The sequence below is a fragment of the Bufo gargarizans genome, chromosome 2, assembly GCF_014858855.1.
Source record: "Bufo gargarizans isolate SCDJY-AF-19 chromosome 2, ASM1485885v1, whole genome shotgun sequence".
NCBI lineage: Eukaryota > Metazoa > Chordata > Amphibia > Anura > Bufonidae > Bufo > Bufo gargarizans.
In genome coordinates this window covers 722,072,535-722,096,171 of record NC_058081.1, presented here as the reverse complement: position 1 = coordinate 722,096,171, position 23,637 = coordinate 722,072,535, and the positions used below count along the sequence as shown (strand labels likewise).

The following is a 23,637-nucleotide window of genomic DNA, read 5'->3' as shown; positions in this document are numbered from 1 at the left end:
CCATCCACAGACCCTCCCACCCCATAACAGTGCCATCCACAGACCCCCCCACCCCATAACAGTGCCATCCACAGACCCCCCCACCCCATAACAGTGTCACCCACAGACCCCCCCACCCATAACAGTGTCACCCACAGGACCCACCTAACAGTGTCCTCCCCAAGGGAACCACCCATTGCCGCTCACAGTCACGTTTATTAAATGTGTTCATTAAATTAATAATGATTCATGCTGCCCCCTCTGTAACGTATACACTTCAATATATTGTATCACAGGGCTTACTGTTTATTGTAATTTTGGCAGGCGGCCGGGCAGACGCGCGGGCAGCGTCACTTGACTGACATACACGTGCATGCCCCGGACCTACTTTCTGAATGGAAGCAGGCGGCGCAGGCCACTTGACGTCAGTCAGTCACGCTGGCCGCTCGTTCTGCCCGGCCGGGCATCCAACTATACACAGTAAGCCCTGTGGGAGTAGGATTTAATTGAATGTTATTAGTTACAGAGGGGGCAGCATGAATCATTATTAATTGAATTACACATTTTATAACTGTACTGGAGCGGCGGGGCCGGAGCACAGTGAACGCACCGGCCCCCAGCTCCTCCTCCCAGTCCCTCCCCACTGATACATCGGAGCCTGCCATGCTGGAGCATGGCAGGCTGCGATGTCAAAAGGTGGCGGAACGCCAGAAAAAAAGCCCTGCATAAGAATATCGAGATCTGTCCGTGCAGATTATTGTGACAATAAAAACTGTCCAGTAACCAGCGTGATGATGAAATAATAGTGACATTATATTTCTTTGATTTCCTTTCATAGAAGCTATAATCCTTACAACCAAAGGTTCATCTCAGTATCAAGAGGAGGCAGGTAAAGCTCAGCAGCATGTGGCTCAGTCTTGTGGTTCTCCTCCCTCTTTTCTGGAAAGGTAAGTGTATCACACCGATATCTGGGTGACGAGAATCAGTTCTGTTCATGATTAAAGAAGAACTCCCGCAAAAAAATGTATTCCCTGACCTAGAAACATAGAAACATAGAATGTGTCGGCAGATAAGAACCATTTGGCCCATCTAGTCTGCCCAATATACTGAATACTATGGATAGCCCCTGGCCCTATCTTATATGAAGGATGGCCTTGTGCCTATCCCATGCATGCTTAACCTCCTCCACTGTATTTGCAGCTACCACTTCTGCAGGAGGCTATTCCATGCATCCACTACTCTCTCAGTAAAGTAATACTTCCTGATATTACTGTTATACCTTTCCCCTCTAATTAAAAACTATGTCCTCTTGTAGCCGTTTTTCTTCTTTTAAATATTCTCTCCTCTTTTACCTGCTCGAAAGGTACATGTTTGCAATCTGTAGTGAATGTAATATTCTAGGGCCTCATGCACACGACCGTGCCGTTTTTTTGCGGTCCGCAAACCGCAGATCCGCAAAAGACGGAAGGCGCCCATGTTGCCTTCCACAATTTGCGGAACGGAACGGGCGCCGGCAATATAAATGCCTATTCTTGTCCGCAAATCGCGGACAAGAATAGAACATGTTATATTTTTTGGGCGGGGCCACGGAACGGAGCCACGGATGCGGACAGCACACGGAGTGCTGTCCGCATCTTTTGCGGCTCCATTGAAATGAATGGGTCCGCATCCGAGCCGCCAAAATGGCGGCTCGGATGCGGACCCAAACAACGGCCCTGTGCATGAGGCCTTACCAGTGGTAATAAAACCTCCCATATTCCTCCCTTTTGCTTCTCATCTGTGTCATGTGACCAGCAATCAGACTCTCCAACTGACACAGCATCTTATGTGTGGACAGGAAGTCCGTTTCCCTGTGTATTCCTATGGAAGCCTCGCTCTCAGTCTCATAGGAATACATAGAGAAGTAACTGACTTCCTGTCCTGTGTCTGTTGGAGATCAGAGAGTTGTCACATGACACAGTTAAAATAAGAAAGGAGGGCTCTCACTACAGATTACATGCACCATTTAGCAGGTCAGAGAATCAAACATTTTGCGGGAGTTCTACTTTAATTATTAGATACAGTTGTCTTATTGCAGGAAGCTGAGATCTCGGGAGAGTAAGGCATGCACGTAGCTGTACTACAGATATGTGTCATACATTTGAGCTCCCTGCCAAACAGCACCATAGATCATAGCTTCCTGGATCTCTATGAGAAGAGGACATGGAGATGCCTGTGAATTGCTGTCAGCAGCAAAACCTAAGAACATGTTTAACCTTGTTCAGGATGTGATCAAATTGGAGTTTTCCAGTCTCATCCCAGACATTGAAAAGGTAGTTTCATAGACCAAAATAGATTCCCTAAGATGATATTTGCTCATAAAGGGTCCTCTTTATGTCATGCTGTAGTGTGGGAGGGAAACCCTCAAACATAGGAGGGAAAGGGAAAAGCAAATAAGGTCTGAAAACTAGGGAAGGAAGATGGACACCTCCTAGTGAAAACCCTAATCAAAGCCCTGACTGACTACCAGTATGAACAGACCCCAGAGGTAGGTGAGTTTATACACAGAAATACCTAAAGTCCTATCTAACCCTAAAGGACTCTGGTACTAATGACAGGAATAAGACATCCTGTGCCTCCAAAAGGAAGGGTTAATGGGAGTCTCCCAAAGGCCTAATACAAAACAACCAGAAATGCAACACACAGAAAAGCCAAAATACAAAGGGAAAGGTAGTACTTAACTTCCAAGAAGCTATGGCAGCGCCAGAAACTCAGCTGAGATCCAAACACCAGCTATCCACAGGTCCAACTGAAGACATAAAAAGCACAGCATTGTGGGAGAAACAACTATAAATAGGGATGGTTAAATCACCACAATAGCAACACCTGGAGGTTAAGGGTATGGCCAGTACCAGAAACCACTGAGACTCCTATTGATCCACAAGGTAAACATGTCAAACCAAACCACGTGTTGCCAGTCTCAAAGATCTCCTACCACTCACTGTCGCGGGGACGTCCTTATGTCTCGGTAAGTCCGTGACAATAAACGTATCTTTCATCCACATGAAAGTATCTGATTGGTGGGGGGTCAGACCACTGTGTCCCCCAAGTATCATAAGAACACTCCAAGAGTCCCCAAATACACAGAGCAGCAGGTTGAGCATGTGCACTGCCTCTCCATCCATTCTCCATATAACTGGCATGGTACGGCACTAAGCTATATTCCTGCAGCCCATACTGTGGATAGAAAATACGCTGATCTTTTGGCACAGCCCCTTTATCACGCCATGTAGCACCTTTCTATGGGTCAGTTCTCCAACCATAAAGTTTTTTTGGATAGAAGAGTCCAGAACATGTTTTCTCCACTTAATAGCAAAAGGAATGGGACCATTTATGACAGTGCCCCTTCTCTCCGAGGACTAGGGATGAGCACATTTAAAAAAAATTATATTTGGTGGGTTCGCCAAATTTCCCAAAAAGATTTGATTTGATTTGAATTTATTACTGATGAATTAAGTTAAAAAACTGCTATTTCCTGGCTGCAGAGAGCCTGTATAGTGGTGTAGAACACTGTGCCTTGCAGTAACACGCATAGGGAGTCTGCTGGGGTAGTGAAACAATACTGTGAGTCAGTATGATAGGCAGATGACAGGCGTCGCTCTTAGAATTACTGCCCACTTCACTTATTTGGTCAGTTATGGGGCCAAAACTGACCAAATGACTCAAGTGTTAACTCAGCCTTACAGGTCAATGTTAGCACCAGGTATAAAGACCGTACAAAGGGCCAAGATCCTACTATAGTGTGAAAGAGCACACTCCATTTACACCGTCGTCAGCTGATTCCACATAGATGTCTACAGAACCTGTTCTATTAAACGCTTATACAAGTAGAGTGCAGAGGGTGTCAGCAGTAAGTTTGTGTTGACTTGACTGTTTATTTTGCCTTTTCTCTGATCCGTCAGAACAATAACCCCCAAAAACGGATTCTGTTTGTGGAGCATCCGCCTTTGGTCAGCATTTGGTCAGTAATCCATCAGTATTGCTAAAGCAACAAAAAAAAAAACAGGAGCAGATCCAAAACAGAGATCACACGTGAATGGAATATTTGCATGTCGTCTGTGTATTGTACCCACTCCTGCTTTTGGCTCCCAAATCATAAGCTAATTCTGATGCAAAATAGGCACCATGTCATGCAGGCCTTACAGCTGTTACATAGACAGGATCCGTTGTGCGTCTGTGACAGAGCAGAAGAGGAGTCAAATAAATTATGATTTCAACCAGGCAAAATAATGGCCCAGTGGGGAGGGTGGAAACAGCATGAGAAGTACACAGAGTGCTCCTATGACATAGTGGCGAGGTGAAAGCAGCATGAGGAGGCCACAGAGTGGCCCAATGACAGAGTCTGGAGGTGGGAACAGCATCAGGAGGAGGCTACAGAGTGGCACAATGACAGTGTGGAGATAGTTGCAGCATCAGGAGGCCACAGAGTGGCACAATGACAGAGTGTGGAGGTGGCAGCAGCAGCATCAGGACGAGGCCACAGGGTGGCATAATGACAGTGTTGATATGGCAGCATCAGGAGGCCACAGAGTGGCACAATGACAAAGTGTGGAGGTGGCGGTAGCAGCAGCATCAGGACAAGGCCACAGGGTTGCACAATGACAGTGTTGATGTGGCAGCATCAGAAGGCCACAGAGTGGCACAATGACCAAGTGTGGAGGTGGCGGCAGCAGCAGCAGCATCATCAGGAGGAGGCCACAGGGTGGCACAATGACAGTGTAGAGGTGGCAGCAGCATCATGAGGGCACAGAATGGCACAATGACAGAGTGTGGAGATGGCGGCAGCAGCATCAGGAGGAGGCCACAGAGTGGCACAATGACAATGTGGAGGTGGCAGCAGCATAAGGAGATCACAGAGTGGCACAATGACAGAGTGTGGAGATGGCAGTAGCAGCATCATCGGGAGGCCACAGGGTGGTACAATGACAATGTGGAGGTGACAGCAGCATCAGTAGGCCACAGAGTGGCACAATGACAGAATGTGGAGCTGGCGGCAGCAGTAGCATCAGTAGGAGGCCACAGGGTGGTACAATGACAGTGTGGAGGTGGCAGCAGCAGCATCAGTGGGAGCTCACAAGGTGGCACAATGACAGTGTGGAGGTGGCAGCGGCATCAGGAGGCCACAGAGTGGCACAATAACACAGTGTGGAGGTGGCGTCAGCAGCATAAAGAGGAGGCCACAGAGTGGAACAATGAAAGTGTGGAGGTGGCAGCAGCAGCAGCATGAGGAGACCACAGAGTGGAACAATGACAGAGTGTGCAGGTGGCAGCAGCAGCATCAGGAGGAGGCCACAGGGTGGCACAATGACAGTGTGCGAGTGGCAGTAGCATCAGGAGGCCACAGAGTGGCAATGTGACATAGTGTGGAGCAGCAGCATCAGGAGACCACAGAGTGGCAAGGTGATATCAGGACCTTGCACAGAGTAGTGGATGCATGGATTAGCCTTCCTGCAGAAGTGGTAGCTGCAAATACAGTGAAGGAGTTTAAGCATGCATGGGATAGGCATAAGGCCATCCTTCATATAAAATAGGGCTGGGGCTATTCATAGTATTCAGTATATTGGGCAGACTAAATGGGCCAAATAGTTCTTATCTACAGACACATTCTATGTTTCCATGTTTCTATGTGTAGAGGTGGCAGCAGCATCAGGAGACCACAGAGTTGCAAGGTGACATATTGTGGAGGTGTCGGCAGCATCAAGAGAACACAGATTGGCAAGGTGACTAGTGATGAGAGGCAGGGGCTATATTCAAATTTGCAATATTTTACATATATTTGGGCGAATATTCAACATATATTCGCAAATTCAAGATTATTTTCTTGATTGTGAAAAATCGGCAATGTAATATTCGCGTAATGCGCGTGAATTACAGGTGTTGGTCACTTTTGCTGCATTTTACAAGCTGCTAGAAGTTTCCTGAGACTGGAGAAAATGGTTGGCACAGCAAAGCATTAAAAATGGCTTTATATGCAGTTAGAGTGCTCCAATATATTCACGATTGGGCTAATCGGCACAAAAGATGTGAATATTTTGGTGCAATATGTGAAACTTCACATTTTAGCAGGTCTGCATGTATGTATGGACAGCAGAACCTATAACACTACCTAACACACTGCACTGCAACAGCTACACAATATCAGGATATGACCCACACTGACCATCTCCCACTAACTATCTGTATTATATATAAGCTATCTAACTATTTATATAATGTAGCGTGGAAAGCACAGAGCACAGCAATAACACTGTTGTCTCTCTCAGAACTTTAAAAACTATAGAAAATGGCTTCTCGGGAGGTTCTTATATAGTAATGGGTAGGCAACTTTCCTAATGGTTGCTAGGGATGTTGCTAAGCTCAGACAAAGACATTGCAGCCTTCTCATTGGCCCACAAGCAAAAACGGAGGTTACTGATGAAACAAAATCTAGAATATTCGAAATTATGAATATATATCAATATATTCGCAAATTCTCAAAGTGCCGATATTCACGATTAATGTTCGTGATTTGAATATTCGCACCCAACACTAAAGGTGACATAGTGTGGAAGTGGCAGCAGCATCAGGAGACCACAGAGTGGCAAGGTGACATAGTGTGGAGGTGGCAGCAGCATCAGGAGGCCACAGAGTGACACAATCACAGAGTGTTCAGATGGCGGCAACAGCAACATCAGGAGGAGGCCACAGGGTGGCACAATGACAATTTGGAGGTGGCAGAAGCATCAGGAGGCCAAATAGTGGCACAATGACAGAGCGTGGAGGTGGCGGAGGCAGCAGCAGCATTAGAAAGAGGCCACAGGGTGACACAATGACAGTGTGGAGGTGACGGCAGCAGAAGCATCAGGAGAAGGCCACAACGACAGTGTGGAGGTGACAGCAGCATGAGGAGGCCACAGCGTGGCACAATAACAAAGTGTGGATGTGGCGGCATAAGGAGGAGGCCACAAGGTTGCACAATAACAGTATGGAGGTGGAAGCAGCAGCAGCATGAGGAGAACACAGTGGCACAATGACAGAGTGTGGAGTTGACAGCAGCAGCATCAGGAGGAGGCCACAGAGTGGCACAATGACAGTGTGGAGGTGGCAGCAGAAGCATCAGTAGGAGGCCACAGGGTGGCACAATCACAATGTGGGAGTGGCAGCAGCATCAGGAGGCCACAGGGTAGCAATGTGACATAGTGTTGCTGTAGCATCAGGAGACCACAGAATGGCAAGGTGACATAGTGTGGAGGTGGCAACAGCATAAGGAGACCACAGAGTGGCAAGGTGACATAGTGTGGAGGTGGCATCAGCATCAGGAGACCACAAAGTGGCAAGGTGACATACTGTGGAGGTGGCAGCAGAATCAGGAGACTACAGAGTGGCAAGGTGACATAGTGTGGAGGTCAGAGCAGCATCAGGAGACCACAAAGTGGCAAAGTGACATTATGTGGTGGTGGCAGCAGCATTAGGAGACCACAGAGTGACCCGGTGACAAAGTGGGGAGGTGGGTGGCAATACCAGTAGGAGCTAAAGATGGTGGGTAAAAGAAGGAGCACTTGGCATCAGATGTGTGGCATCAGGAGGGTGGCAGCATCAGAATAGTAGCTGAGGCAGGTAGCCAGAAGAAAGCAGTCTCTTTTGTCAAAGTGTTGGTGTGGCACCATGGATGATTTAGTCTTATGCATAATGCATCTGTGGGTGGAAATCCTGGCTGATCCACGCCTAATTCATCTTGACAAAGGTCAGTCTCTCCACATCAGGTGAGTTCTTCTTGGGTAACTATGGCCCCCCGCTGCACTAAACACCCGCTCTGATGACAGTTGTGGCCACAAATCCAGTTTGGCTGCCCAGTAGTCCAGCAGATCTTCAATGTGAGGTGTCAGGGTGCTGTCCAAGTTTGCCACCACCTGCTAGTTAAGGTCCTGTTCCAGGTTTAGCTGCTGCTGCTGGTAAGTAGTTTCTTCACTAGGCGGGTGAAGAAAGCTGCTCATCAGGGACTCTAGACTCAAGTTGCTGCTAATGGAGCTGGAACTGCTTCTATCCCCCCCCTCCCCAGCAGCCATGGCAGAGGAACGTGAGCGCAGAGGGCCCCCCGCGGTCAGACCTGCGAGAGGATGGACGATGGCGCGGATAGGCAGCGGCCAACTGACTACATAGAATGTCTCTATAGTAGTTCAGTTTGTCCGTCCTCTCAGCAGGTGTAAAAAAGGCCCCCATTTTGGACCGGTAGCGAGGGTCCAACAAGGTGGAGAGCCAGATGTCATCCCTCTGCCGAATGCTAATAATTCGGCTGTCACTACGCAAGCAAGTGAGCATGCATCGGGCCATTTGTGCAAGTGACTCTGAGGAACTCCATGCCTCCCTATCCACTGCATACTGCCATGGTGTGTCTAGGTCCTCTGCCTCGTCTTCCTCATCGCCCTGTAGCTCCTCTGGCTGCTCCTCCTCTCCTGTCACATGTGTAGAAAAACACCCATTTTGCTACACATTGCTTATGCTGCAATGTTTTCCTACTCCTCCAGTTCAGCCCCCACAGGGCTCATGTGGCCATGAGATCTAGTCGCCATGTCTCCAGTCCCCTAACCAGCCAGATTTACCAGCATCTGTTTCAGGACATGAAGCAGTGGAATGACGTTGTTCATCCCGTAGTCCTAACGTGACCTCCTCAAAGGACCTGAGCAAACGGCAGGTGTCACGCATTAGCTGCCACTAGCTGACATCGAAGTTACACAGGGGAGTACTCCTGTCCGCTTGGATCATTAAGAAATCGTTTATTGCCTTTCTCTTTTTGTACAGTCGGTCTAACATATGGAGGGTGGAATTGCAACCGGTGGAAACGTTGCATATCAGTCTATGTTGGGGGATGCCGTTCTCCCGCTGCAGCTCAAAAAGGGTGTGCTTTGCGGTGTACAAGTGACTGAAGTGCATGCCAAGTTTCCTGGCCATTTTTAGTATGTCTTACAACCAGATTGAACATGTGTGCCATGCAGGGCGCATGGCTCAGCCCTTCTTGATGCAGCGCCAACACCATGTCCTTCCTATTTTGGGTCACCATGGTTCCGATTTTTAGTTGTCATGGAGAAAGCCAGGATTCGATTTCTTAATGAAGGACACAGAGCAGTTCCTCCCCTGTGTGACTCAATTCGTCCAGGCAAACGAGGTGCAGGACAGCGTGACACGGACGTGCCCTGCACATGTGGTATTCTGGAGGGGCACTGTGACTTGTCCCTGCAGTGGAGGCTGGGAACACGGTGGAGGATGAGGAGGCAGAGGCAGACATTGTTGCAGGACCAACAGCGTGAGAATGTGGAGGCGGAAGTGGTGTCACCTGGCCAAGTTGCTGGTGTGGCTGTGCAGGAAACACATTTACCCAGTGGGCCGTAAAAGACATATTTTTCCCTGACCGTAGTTACAGCTCCACACGTCGACCTTGACGTGCACTTTGGCAGACACCGACAGGCTCAAGGACTGGCCCACCTTCTGTTCTACATGTGTGTGCAGGGCTGTAACTGCCTTTTTGGCAAAGAAATGATGGCTTTGGACTCTCCACCTCGGCTAGGCACAAGCCATCAGTTCTCTAAAAGGTGCAGAGTCCACCACTTGGAAAGGGAGGGACTGCAGCACCAGCAACTTGGCCAGGAGCACATTTAGCTTCTGCACGCATGCATACTGTTGTCTCTTGGCAATCACTTCAGTGATCGATTGCTGATGGAATGACTGACGAGGATTAAGAGGAGGAGCAGGAGCAGGAGCATCAGGACCAGCAGATGAAGGGAAGGACAAACAGCTCCCTTTGACTGAGGTGGTGGAGCCTTGACTTCCTGACATCGGGTGTGTGCCACTGGGTGATACAGCGGTTGCTGCGGCTGGCTTGACCACCACATCGGAGCCATGGTTCTCCCAGGTCACTTTATGGTGACACTGCATATGGTTGACGCAGAACCATGGTGCCAACATTGGCACCCAGGCCACGCTTCACCTTATGCCAACAGATTCTACAAATGGCCTTGTTCACCTCCTCCGGCGGCTTAACAAAAAACTGCCACACCGCCAAGTAGGTGATTTTACCCCCAACACTCCGCACTGACTGACTGCTACCACCGCTGCTTCAGTGAACCCATGCAGAACTACAAACCGGATTCCCAAAAAGTTGGGACACTATACAAATCGTGAATAAAAACTGAATGCAATGATGTGGAGGTGCCAACTTCTAATATTTTATTCAGAATAGAACATAAATCACGGAACAAAAGTTTAAACTGAGAAAATGTACAATTTTAAGGGAAAAATATGTTGAATCAGAATTTCATGGTGTCAACAAATCCCCAAAAAGTTGGGACAAGGCCATTTTCACCACTGTGTGGCATCTCCCCTTCTTCTTACTACACTCAACAGACGTCTGGGGACCGAGGAGACCAGTTTCTCAAGTTTAGAAATAGGAATGCTCTCCCATTCTTGTCTAATACAGGCCTCTAACTGTTCAATCGTCTTGGGCCTTCTTTGTTGCACCTTCCTCTTTATGATGCGTCAAATGTTCTCTATAGGTGAAAGATCTGGACTGCAGACTGGCCTTTTTAGTACCCGGATCCTTCTTCTATGCAGCCATGATGTTGTGATTGATGCAGAATGTGGTCTGGCATCTTGTTGAAAAATGCAGGGTCTTCCCTGAAAGAGATGACGTCTGGATGGGAGCATATGTTGTTCTAGAACCTGAATATATTTTTCTGCATTGATGGTGCCTTTCCAGACATGCAAGCTGCCCATGCCACACGCACTCATGCAACCCCATACCATCAGAGATGCAGGCTTCTGAACTGAGCGTTGATAACAACTTGGGTTGTCCTTGTCCTCTTTGGTCCAGATGACATGGCGTCCCAGATTTCCAAAAAGAACTTCGAATCGTAACTCGTCTGACCACAGAACAGTCTTCCATTTTGCCACACTCCATTTTAAATGATCCCTGGCCCAGTGAAAACGCCTGAGCTTGTGGATCTTGCTTAGAAATGGCTTCTTCTTTGCACTGTAGAGTTTCAGCTGGCAACGGCGGATGGCACGGTGGATTGTGTTCACTGACAATGGTTTCTGGAAGTATTCCTGAGCCCATTCTGTGATTTCCTTTACAGTAGCATTCCTGTTTGTGGTGCAGTGTCGTTTAAGGGCCCAGAGATCACGGGCATCCAGTATGGTTTTACGGCCATGACCCTTACGCACAGAGATTGTTCCAGATTCTCTGAATCTTCGGATGATGTTATGCACAGTTGATGATGATAGATGCAAAGTCTTTGCAATGTTTCGCTGGGTAACACCTTTCTGATATTGCTCCACTATCTTTCTGCGCCACATTGTGGGAATTGGTGATCCTCTACCCATCTTGGCTTCTGAGAGACACTGCCACTCTGAGAAGCTCTTTTTATACCCAATCATGTTGCCAATTGACCTAATTAGTGGTAATTGGTCTTCCAGCTCTTCGTTATGCTCAAATTTACTTTTTCCAGCCTCTTATTGCTACTTGTCCCAACTTTTGGGGGATTTGTTGACACCATGAAAATTTGAATCAACGTATTTTTTCTTTAAAATGATACATTTACTCGGATTAAACGTTTGATCTGTCATCTACGTTCTATTACAAATAAAATATTGACATTTGCCATCTCCACATCATTGCATTCAGTTTTTATTCACAATTTGTTTAGTGTCCCAACTTTTTGGGAATCCGGTTTGTACTTTCCGTGCAGGTAGACTCCTGTGAAGCGGGTGGTCTGCCCTGGGCACGTTTGGCTCCCGACCTACCACTATTGCCACCCTGCTAACTCCCGGACATGCTACCGACTTTCTGGCTCCGCCGCTGTCTCACGGGCAATATGTCACCCTCTTCTCCCGATGATGATGAATCACCTAATTCACCCTGCTCCCAAGTGCGATCAGCTACATCATCATCATCGAGTACTGTCTGCACGTTACTGATGTCTTCCTCAACAGTTTCTGGGTCAGAAGCCTGACCACTCGCAACACCAGCTCCCACACCACTCTCCTCATCACTACTTGCCCACCTACCGGAGGAAGTGGCAGATGTCTCCTCCACATCTTGGCTGGCCAGTAGCTGCTGACTGTCCTCTAGTAGCTCGTCGTTGCTGAATAGTGGAGCTGAACCCACAGCATATAATACTTTTCTGGCTGAGGGAACAGAAATGGACAGACAGTTTGAGAGCAGGGCCTGCTCTCGGGCCATGCCAACTAAGGGTTGTGTCTGACGAGCCCAATAACTCTTGGCTGGGGGTGTCTGATGTCACAAATAAATAAAAAGGAAAGTAAAACAACCCAAAAAAGTCAGCAATTTTCTCACTTTACCACACAATGGCCCTTTTTTTTCCACTAATAAATTCCAAAAAGGGCTTTAGAACATATAACTGCACCACTGAATGGCAAATAATATATATTTTTGTGCCACTAATACACTAGTGTTGATCGCGAATATTCTATTTGCAAATTTTTATCGTGAATATCGGCACTTGGAGAATTTGCGAAGATGTAGAATATAGTGCTATATATTTGCAATCGCAAATATTCTAGATTTTTTTTTTCATCAGTAACCTCCCTTTTTGCTTGTGGGCCAATGAGAAGGCTGCAATGTCTGTCAGAGCTTAGCAACATCCCTAGCAACCAATAGGAAAGTTGCCTGCCCCTTTACTACTGTATATAAGAAAAGTCCCCAGCAGCCATTTTATTCTGTTTTTTTTTTCTTCAGTTCTGATAGAGAGAGCAGTGACCTTGCTGTGCTCTGTGCTTTCATCTGGATCCTATTCCTTATCCAATTACATTAGATCAGGCATCCTCAAACTGCGGCCCTCCAGCTGTTGCAAAACTACAACTCCCAGCATGCCTGAACAGCCTACAGGTATCAGCCTACAGCAGGGCATTGTGGGATTTGTAGTTTTACAACAGCTGGAGGGTTGTAGTTTGAGGATGCCTGCATTAGATAATTAGTCAGTTAGCTCATATACTGTATATAATACAGATAGTTAGTGGGAGATAGTCAGTGTAGGTTAGATCGTGATTAGAGTTGAGCGAACACCTGGATGTTCGGGTTCGAGAAGTTCGGCCGAACATCCCGGAAATGTTCGGGTTCGGGATCCGAACCCGATCCGAACTTCGTCCCGAACCCGAACCCCATTGAAGTCAATGGGGACCCGAACTTTTCGGCACTAAAACGGCTGTAAAACAGCCCAGGAAAGGGCTAGAGGGCTGCAAAAGGCAGCAACATGTAGGTAAATCCCCTGCAAACAAATGTGGATAGGGAAATTAATTAAAATAAAAATTAAATAAATAAAAATTAACCAAAATCTATTGGAGAGAGGTTCCATAGCAGAGAATCTGGCTTCCCGTCACCCACCACTGGAACAGTCCATTCTCAGATATTTAGGCCCCGGCACCCAGGCAGAGGAGAGAGGTCCCGTAACAGACAATCTGGCTTCATGTCAGCAGAGAATCAGTCTGCATGTCATAGCAGAGAATCAGGCTTCACGTCAGCCACCACTGCAACAGTCCATTGTCATAAATTTAGGCCCAGCACCCAGGCAGAGGAGAGAGGTCCCGTAACAGACAATCTGGCTTCATGTCAGCAGAGAATCAGTCTTCATGTCATAGCAGAGAATCAGGCTTCACGTCACCCACCACTGTAAGAGTCCATTTTCATAAATTTAGGCCCAGCACCCAGGCAGAGGAGAGAGGTCCCGTAACAGAGGATCTGGCTTCATGTCAGCAGAGAATCAGTCTGCATGTCATAGCAGAGAATCAGGCTTCACGTCAGCCACCACTGCAACAGTCCATTGTCATAAATTTAGGCCCAGCACCCAGGCAGAGGAGAGAGGTCCCGTAACAGAGGATCTGGCTTCATGTCAGCAGAGAATCAGTCTGCATGTCATAGCAGAGAATCAGGCTTCACGTCAGCCACCACTGCAACAGTCCATTGTCATAAATTTAGGCCCAGCACCCAGGCAAAGGAGAGAGGTCCCGTAACAGACAATCTGGCTTCATGTCAGCAGAGAATTAGTCTGCATGTCATAGCAGAGAATGAGGCTTCACGTCAGCCACCACTGCAACAGTCCATTGGCATATATTTAGGCCTAGCACACAGGCAGAGGAGAGAGGTCCCGTAACAGACAATCTGGCTTCATGTCAGCAGAGAATCAGTCTGCATGTCATAGCAGAGAATGAGGCTTCACGTCACCCACCACTGCAACAGTCCATTGGCATATATTTAGGCCTAGCACACAGGCAGAGCAGAGAGGTCCCGTAACAGACAATCTGGCTTCATGACAGCAGAGAATCAGTCTGCATGTCATAGCAGAGAATCAGGCTTCACGTCAGCCACCACTGCAACAATCCATTGGCATATATTTAGGCCTAGCACACAGGCAGAGCAGAGAGGTCCCATAACAGACAATCTGGCTTCATGTCAGCAGAGAATCAGTCTGCATGTCATAGCAGAGAATGAGGCTTCACGTCACCCACCACTGCAACAGTCCATTGGCATATATTTAGGCCTAGCACACAGGCAGAGCAGAGAGGTCCCGTAACAGACGATCTGGCTTCATGTCAGCAGAGAATCAGTCTGCATGTCATAGCAGAGAATGAGGCTTCACGTCACCCACCACTGCAACAGTCCATTGGCATATATTTAGGCCTAGCACACAGGCAGAGCAGAGAGGTCCCGTAACAGACAATCTGGCTTCATGTCAGCAGAGAATCAGTCTGCATGTCATAGCAGAGAATGAGGCTTCACGTCACCCACCACTGCAACAGTCCATTGGCATATATTTAGGCCTAGCACACAGGCAGAGCAGAGAGGTCCCGTAACAGACAATCTGGCTTCATGACAGCAGAGAATCAGTCTGCATGTCATAGCAGAGAATGAGGCTTCACGTCACCCACCACTGCAACAGTCCATTGGCATATATTTAGGCCTAGCACACAGGCAGAGCAGAGAGGTCCCGTAACAGACAATCTGGCTTCATGTCAGCAGAGAATCAGTCTGCATGTCATAGCAGAGAATCAGGCTTCACGTCAGCCACCACTGCAACAGTCCATTGTCATAAATTTAGGCCCAGCACCCAGGCAGAGGAGAGAGGTCCCGTAACAGACAATCTGGCTTCATGTCAGCAGAGAATTAGTCTGCATGTCATAGCAGAGAATCAGGCTTCATGTCAGCCACCACTGCAACAGTCCATTGGCATATATTTAGGCCTAGCACACAGGCAGAGGAGAGGTTCATTCAACTTTGGGTAGCCTCGCAATATAATGGTAAAATGAAAATAAAAATAGGATTGAATGAGGAAGTGCCCTGGAGTCCAATAATATATGGTTATGGGGAGGTAGTTAATGTCTAATCTGGACAAGGGACGGACAGGTCCTGTGGGATCCATGCCTGGTTCATTTTTATGAACGTCAGCTTGTCCACATTGGCTGTAGACAGGCGGCTGCGTTTGTCTGTAATGACGCCCCCTGCCGTGCTGAATACACGTTCAGACAAAACGCTGGCTGCCGGGCAGGCCAGCACCTCCAAGGCATAAAAGGCTAGCTCTGGCCACGTGGACAATTTAGAGACCCAGAAGTTGAATGGGGCCGAACCATCAGTCAGTACGTGGAGGGGTGTGCACACGTACTGTTCCACCATGTTAGTGAAATGTTGCCTCCTGCTAACACGTTGCGTATCAGGTGGTGGTGCAGTTAGCTGTGGCGTGTTGACAAAAGTTTTCCACATCTCTGCCATGCTAACCCTGCCCTCAGAGGAGCTGGCCGTGACACAGCTGCCTTGGCGACCTCTTGCTCCTCCTCTGCCTTGGCCTTGGGCTTCCACTTGTTCCCCTGTGACATTTGGGAATGCTCTCAGTAGCGCGTCTACCAACGTGCGCTTGTACTCGCGCATCTTCCTATCACGCTCCAGTGCAGGAAGTAAGGTGGGCACATTGTCTTTGTAGCGTGGATCCAGCAGGGTGGCAACCCAGTAGTCCGCACAGGTTAAAATGTGGGCAACTCTGCTGTCGTTGCGCAGGCACTGCAGCATGTAGTCGCTCATGTGTGCCAGGCTGCCCAGGGGTAAGGACAAGCTGTCCTCTGTGGGAGGCGTATCGTCATCGTCCTGCCTTTCCCCCCAGCCACGCACCAGTGATGGACCCGAGCTGCGTTGGGTGCCACCCCGCTGTGACCATGCTTCATCCTCATCCTCCTCCACCTCCTCCTCATCCTCGTCCTCCTCGTCCTCCAGTAGTGGGCCCTGGCTGGCCACATTTGTACCTGGCCTCTGCTGTTGCCAAAAACCTCCCTCTGAGTCACTTCGAAGAGACTGGCCTGAAAGTGCTAAAAATGACCCCTCTTCCTCCTCCTCCTCCTCCTCCTCCTGGGCCACCTCCTCTTCCATCATCGCCCTAAGTGTTTTCTCAAGGAGACATAGAAGTGGTATTGTAACGCTGATAACGGTGTCATCGCCACTGGCCATGTTGGTGGAGTACTCGAAACAGCGCAACAGGGCACACAGGTCTCGCATGGAGGCCCAGTCATTGGTGGTGAAGTGGTGCTGTTCTGTAGTGCGACTGACCCGTGCGTGCTGCAGCTGAAACTCCACTATGGCCTGCTGCTGCTCGCACAGTCTGTCCAGCATGTGCAAGGTGGAGTTCCACCTGGTGGGCACGTCGCATATGAGGCGGTGAGCGGGAAGGCCGAAGTTACACTGTAGCGCAGACAGGCGAGCAGCAGCAGGATGTGAACGCCGGAAGCGCGAACAGACGGCCCGCACTTTATGCAGCAGCTCTGACATGTCGGGGTAGTTGTGAATGAACTTCTGCACCACCAAATTCAGCACATGCGCCAAGCAAGGGATGTGCGTCAAATTGGCTAGTCCCAGAGCTGCAACGAGATTTCGCCCATTATCACACACCACCAGGCCGGGCTTGAGGCTCACCGGCAGCAACCACTCGTCGGTCTGTTGTTCAATACCCCGCCACAACTCCTGTGCGGTGTGGGGCCTGTCCCCCAAACATATGAGTTTCAGAATGGCCTGCTGACGTTTACCCCGGGCTGTGCTGAAGTTGGTGGTGAAGGTGTGTGGCTGACTGGATGAGCAGGTGGAAGAAGAGGAGGAGGAAGCCGAGAAGGAGGAGGTGGCAACAGGAGGCAAAGAATGTTGCCCTGCGATCCTTGGCGGCGGAAGGACGTGCGCCAAACAGCTCTCCGCCTGGGGCCCAGCTGCCACTACATTTACCCAGTGTGCAGTTAGGGAGATATAGCGTCCCTGGCCGTGCTTACTGGTCCACGTATCTGTGGTTAGGTGGACCTTGCTACAGATGGCGTTGCGCAGTGCACACTTGATTTTATCGGATACTTGGTTGTGCAGGGAAGGCACGGCTCTCTTGGAGAAGTAGTGCCGGCTGGGAACAACATACTGTGGGACAGCAAGCGACATGAGCTGTTTGAAGCTGTCTGTGTCCACCAGCCTAAATGACAGCATTTCATAGGCCAGTAGTTTAGAAATGCTGGCATTCAGGGCCAGGGATCGAGGGTGGCTAGGTGGGAATTTACGCTTTCTATCAAATGTTTGTGAGATGGAGAGCTGAACGCTGGCGTGTGACATGGTTGAGACGCTTGGTGACGGAGGTGGTGGTGGTGGTGTTGGTGGTACATCCCCTGTTTGCTGGGCGGCAGGTGCCAACGTTCCTCCAGAGGCGGAGGAAGAGGCCGAGGCGGCAGCAGCAGAATAGGCCGAGGCGGCAGCAGCAGAAGAGGTAGCAGGGGGAGCCTGAGTGACTTCCTTGGTTTTAAGGTGTTTACTCCACTGCAGTTCATGCTTTGCATGCAGGTGCCTGGTCATGCAGGTTGTGCTCAGGTTCAGAACGTTAATGCCTCGCTTCAGGCTCTGATGGCACAGCGTGCAAACCACTCGGGTCTTGTCGTCAGCACATTGTTTGAAGAAGTGCCATGCCAGGGAACTCCTTGAAGCTGCCTTTGGGGTGCTCGGTCCCAGATGGCGGCGGTCAGTAGCAGGCGGAGTCTCTTGGCGGCGGGTGTTCTGCTTTTGCCCACTGCTCCCTCTTTTGCTACGCTGTTGGCTCGGTCTCACCACTGCCTCTTCCTCCGAACTGTGAAAGTCAGTGGCACGACCTTCATTCCATGTGGGGTCTAGGACCTCATCGTCCCCTGCATCGTCTTCCACCCAGTCTTGATCCCTGACCTCCTGTTCAGTCTGCACACTGCAGAAAGACGCAGCAGTTGGCACCTGTGTTTCGTCATCATCAGAGACGTGCTGAGGTGGTATTCCCATGTCCTCATCATCAGGAAACATAAGTGGTTGTGCGTCAGTGCATTCTATGTCTTTCACCGCTGGGGAAGGGCTAGGTGGATGCCCTTGGGAAACCCTGCCAGCGGAGTCTTCAAACAGCATAAGAGACTGCTGCATAACTTGAGGCTGAGACAGTTTCCCTGGTATGCATGGGGGTGATGTGACAGACTGATGGGGTTGGTTTTCAGGCGCCATCTGTGCGCTTTCTGCAGAAGACTGGGTGGGAGATAATGTGAACGTGCTGGATCCACTGTCGGCCACCCAATTGACTAATGCCTGTACCTGCTCAGGCCTTACCATCCTTAGAACGGCATTGGGCCCCACCATATATCGCTGTAAATTCTGGCGGCTACTGGGACCTGAGGTAGTTGGTACACTAGGACGTGTGGATGTGGCAGAACGGCCACGTCCTCTCCCAGCACCAGAGGGTCCACTAACACCACCACGACCATGTCCACGTCCGCGTCCCTTTCTAGATGTTTTTCTCATTGTTATGGTTCACCACAACAACAAATATATTATTTGGCCCAATGTATTGTATTCAAATTCAGCGGGATATAAATTTGAGGCCTAGTATTTAGGCGCTGGGTGACCGGTATGGATTTAGTGACAGAATTAGACTTGGAAATGCACAGAAGCGTGTGTGTGTGAAGTTATTCTGAATGACCCAATGTGCACCTTGAATATTATATACCCTTTTAGGGATAGATTTCAAATAGCTCTGATATAGCAGAAACCACTAAATTATGAAATTGTTAAATTGGGAATTGTATTTAAACCCAGAACAAAAAATGTGCTTTGACGGACACTAAATAACTTTCCCAGCCACAACAGGACAGCGTTAACAAGAGATTTAGCAGGATATAAATTTGAGGCCTAGTATTTAGGCGCTGGGTGACAGGTATGGGTTTAGTGACAGAATTAGACTTGGAAATACACAGTAGCGGGTGTGTGTGAAGTTATTCTGAATGACCCAATGTGCACCTTGAATATTATATACCCTTTTAGGGATAGATTTCAAATAGCTCTGATATAGCAGAAACCACTAAATTATGAAATTGCTAAATTGGGAATTGTACTTCAACCCAGAACAAAAAATGTGCTTTGACGGACACTAAATAACTTTCCCAGCCACAACAGGACAGCGGTAACGAGAGATTTAGCGGGATATAAATTTGAGGCCTAGTATTTAGGCGCTGGGTGACCGGTATGGATTTAGTGACAGAATTAGACTGGGATATGGCCAAAAAATAACCACACTATTGCTGGTTAAATGCACTTGGTGACGGGCGCAGCTTGCCCCTGATTTAGTATATGGCCAAAAAATGAACAGACTATTGCTGGTTAAATGCACTTGGTGTCACAGCTTGACGCACCACACTACTGAGGGTTAAATGCACTTGGTGACGGGCGCAGCTTGCCCCTGATGTAGTATATGGCCAAAAAATGAACAGACTATTGCTGGTTAAATGCACTTGGTGTGACAGCTTCACCCTGATGTAGGCTTTAGCCAAAAAACAACCACACCATTGAGGGTTAAATGCACTTGGTGACAGGCGCAGCTTGCCCCTGATTTAGTATATGGCCAAAAAAATGAACAGACTATTGCTGGTTAAATGCACTTGGTGTGACAGCTTCACCCTGATGTAGGCTTTAGCCAAAAAACAACCACACCATTGAGGGTTAAATGCACTTGGTCGCAGCTTGGATGCACTTGGTCGCAGCACCGCACAAGACACAAAATGGCCGCCGATCACCCCAGAAAAAAGTGACTGACAAACGGTCTGGGCAGCCTAAAAACAGTGAGTGAGCATTTGAATTTCAGCAGCTCAATGATGCACAGCTGCAGATCGATCGATTAATCAAGTGAAGTCCTTTGGAGGAGTTAATCTGCCTAATCTCGCCCTACTGTCGCATCCGCAACCTCTCCCTACGCTAATCAGAGCAGAGTGACGGGCGGCGCTATGTGACTCCAGCTTAAATAGAGGCTGGGTCACATGGTGCTCTGGCCAATCACAGCCATGCCAATAGTAGGCATGGCTGTGACGGCCTCTTGGGGCAAGTAGTATGACGCTTGTTGATTGGCTGCTTTGCAGCCTTTCAAAAAGCACCAAGAAAGCGTCACAAAAGCGCCAAGAAAGCGACGAACACCGAACCCGAACCCGGACTTTTACGAAAATGTCCGGGTTCGGGTCCGTGTCACGGACACCCCAAAATTCGGTACGAACCCGAACTATACAGTTCGAGTTCGCTCATCCCTAATCGTGATATAATGTAGCTGGGTGTTAGGTAGTGTGATAGGGATTACTGTTTCTCTGCGGTCTATACATACATGCTACAGACATAGTGGTGTGATGTCTCAACAATACTTAGTGCACCAATCAGTGATATCTACTCAGACCTGATAAAATGTGAAGTTGCACATATTGCGCCAAAATATTCGCATCATTAGTGCCATTTTGCGCAATAGCAAAATTAATGACTGAAGATCATGAATTCTAGAATTTGCTAATCTATTGCGAATATTAAGCGAAAAAATTGAGAAATATCAGGAGAACGAATATTGCCTACTGCCTATGCCTTTAGAACATATAACTGCACCGTTAAACAGAAAATATATATTTTTTGCCACTAATACACGTCAAAAAGGGCTGTAATTTTAGCACTTCACCACACAACGGCTAATAAGCCCTTTTTCCCACTAATACACGCCAAAAAATGCTTTAGAACATATAACTGCACCGCACAAGGGCAAATAAGACGTAGAAATATTCCCTTGTAAAAAACCCTGTTAATGGCTGTATCACACAGCAGTGATGAGCGGCAAGGGCAATATTCGAATTTGCAATATTTTGCAAATATTTGTTTCTAGTCATTGATCTCTAGTCAATTCGCGATACGAAAATTTGCGATCAACACTACTATAGGCAACTTTCCTATTGGTTCTAGGGATGTTGCTAAGTGACGATTTTTGCAATAAATTCGCCCAAAAAATCGTGATTAGAATATTTGTGAATACAAATATATAGCACTATATTCTAAATATTCGCGAATTCTCGAATTTGCGATTCGAATATTCGCGCTCAACACTATCACACAGCACTTGCACCCCAATAGCAAGAACGGTTTGCTGGAATTACAGAGCTGTATAATGGCAATTTGTTCCTATTACCCAGGCTGTAACCTCCCCGACTGAACCCTGTTCAGCATAAATGCTGTGGAATGATTCCTCCCTATCCTTTCTCTGAACTTCTATACTCTCGCTGCAATAAGTACACTGGAAAATGGCAGAATCCAAGATGGCTGAGGCTATTTATAGGGCTGTGACATCACAGGGCTGGCTGGCTGCTGATTGGCTGCATGCATGGCATTGTGGGTGATCCCTCCTTCCCAGAGTTCCTTGCTCCATGTCCTCACACGCGCAGCAGCCATTTTAAGAAAACAATTTGATTCGTTTCCACGAAGCCTGAGGAGATTAGGATTAGTTGCAAATCGATTTTTCCTGAAATTCGGATCAAATTCCACTTCGTCATCTTCGATTCGCTCATCTCTACTACCTGTAAATACCGTTTTACTAATTAAGAAATAGAAGCTCAGTCAGTATCTCTGTGGATGATGTGATACATGTAGTAGCTGATATGTCATGTCATCCTCTATCCTTCTACAGGTATCACAGGCCAGATTCCTCTCTATACTATTGAAGTGAATTCCAGTGTCAGTGTACAGGAGGGTCTCTGCGTCACGATTCCTTGTAAATTCACTGCTGACGGTAAAAGTACATTCACAGATCCCTTCGTTTACTGGAAACGTTCTGGTTCAAACTCTGTCGTAGCCACTAATAATAATCCAGATACTGTGCAAACAAACTTCCGTCTGACGGGAAACCCAGATTCTGGGGACTGCACCCTGACGTTATCTAATACCGCAGAAGGCGATGCGGGGAAATATTACTTTAGATTTGAAGGCAACAAAGGCAACGGTCCGAGATTTAGTTATGAGAAAACACCAACTACTATCACTGTGACAGGTAAGTGATTATATCATATCCCCTGATACAGCCGGGATCTATATCTGCTCCGCCCTATGTAACCTTGCTGCACATTTCATGTCAAATTATTGTGTTATAAGAAGAATACTCTGCACCTCATGAAGTAGATGTGACGCTCTGCAGTATGTATGATGCAGTCCAATGTATTTCACATGTCAAATGACATTTACAGGCTATGTCCATTTACAAACCATATTGACCCAGAACATCTCAAATAAAATCAAAAATGAAGCAGACTTGCCAAAATTCTAGGGACAAAAATAAAATAAAAATACTCAGTTTTGTGTCTACAGCTCCTCTGCAGATCTATATGTCTCAGTGGATTCAGACCGTAGACAAACCCTATATAAGCTCACACTGGTCATACAGTAGGAGAGGGTGTAAAGACCAGGACAATAGTCACAGTACCTCTTATAAGGACCATCGGCTGTATGAGGGGGGTAGGTGAGGAGGGGACGTCACTTTGTAAAATCAGCCAGAGGGGAAAAAAGGATGGCCCCTAAAATGTTCTCTCACATGTTGCATATATTGAAAATGAGGGTCCCTTTCTCAGGTAGGTTACGGGCAGGGTTGCCAACCTAAATTTTTTTTTTTTCTGGACAATTTATACAAAAATCATGGACATTTTTTATGGACAAATTGGAAAACTATAATGAATTATAAAGATTATAAGTAATACCTGTCTATAAATCGGATACTAATACTGAACACATTACCAGAGTTTACTGTGGAGTCTAAAATCCTGACAATTTCTATCAAGTACCACCAACCTCCAAAAAATTACAGACACGTCTAATTGTTTTTCACAGACACTGCAAAAAAGTCCCTGTTTTTACAGACTGTCCAGGAATTTCTGGACAGTTGGCAACCCTGGTTATGGGGCCCCATGTCACAATCTTCTATCCCAATCCCTCATGGAAACCCCAAATGTCCTTTTTGGTCATATTGGTAAAATTCCCTAAACTATGAAGGACCCATGTCCATCCTTACCTTTCCTTTTGGCTTGACATATTCTGAGACATGTGGCACGAGATGACCATTGCAGCCCGCCAAGGGTTTTGTTAGCGTGTTGTCATACTGTATTCAATTGGTTTTCTGAGAATATGAAATCTTTAACCAAAGTTAAGCAAAGGTGAAGCTGGGACTCTGAAAATTAAATATAAAAAAATAAAACCATGACAGACATATGTAGACAACAATTTAATAGTCCATTTGTTCCTGGTTCCACTTGTTTTATGCCTCAGAATATATAAACTTC

At 47.6% G+C, this 23,637-nt stretch overlaps 1 protein-coding gene across 1 annotated transcript in view; it reads left to right on the top strand.

Moving 5' to 3' along the window:
- Nucleotides 1–814: 814 nt before the first annotated feature.
- LOC122927121 (sialic acid-binding Ig-like lectin 14) overlaps nucleotides 815–23,637 on the top strand; it is an 86,251-nt gene continuing 63,428 nt past the window's right edge. The window contains exons 1-2 of the mRNA XM_044278703.1: nucleotides 815–926; nucleotides 21,999–22,358. Coding sequence (XP_044134638.1) covers nucleotides 884–926; nucleotides 21,999–22,358 — 403 coding nt within the window. The 5' untranslated portion in view covers nucleotides 815–883. The remainder of the gene's footprint in view (nucleotides 927–21,998; nucleotides 22,359–23,637) is intronic.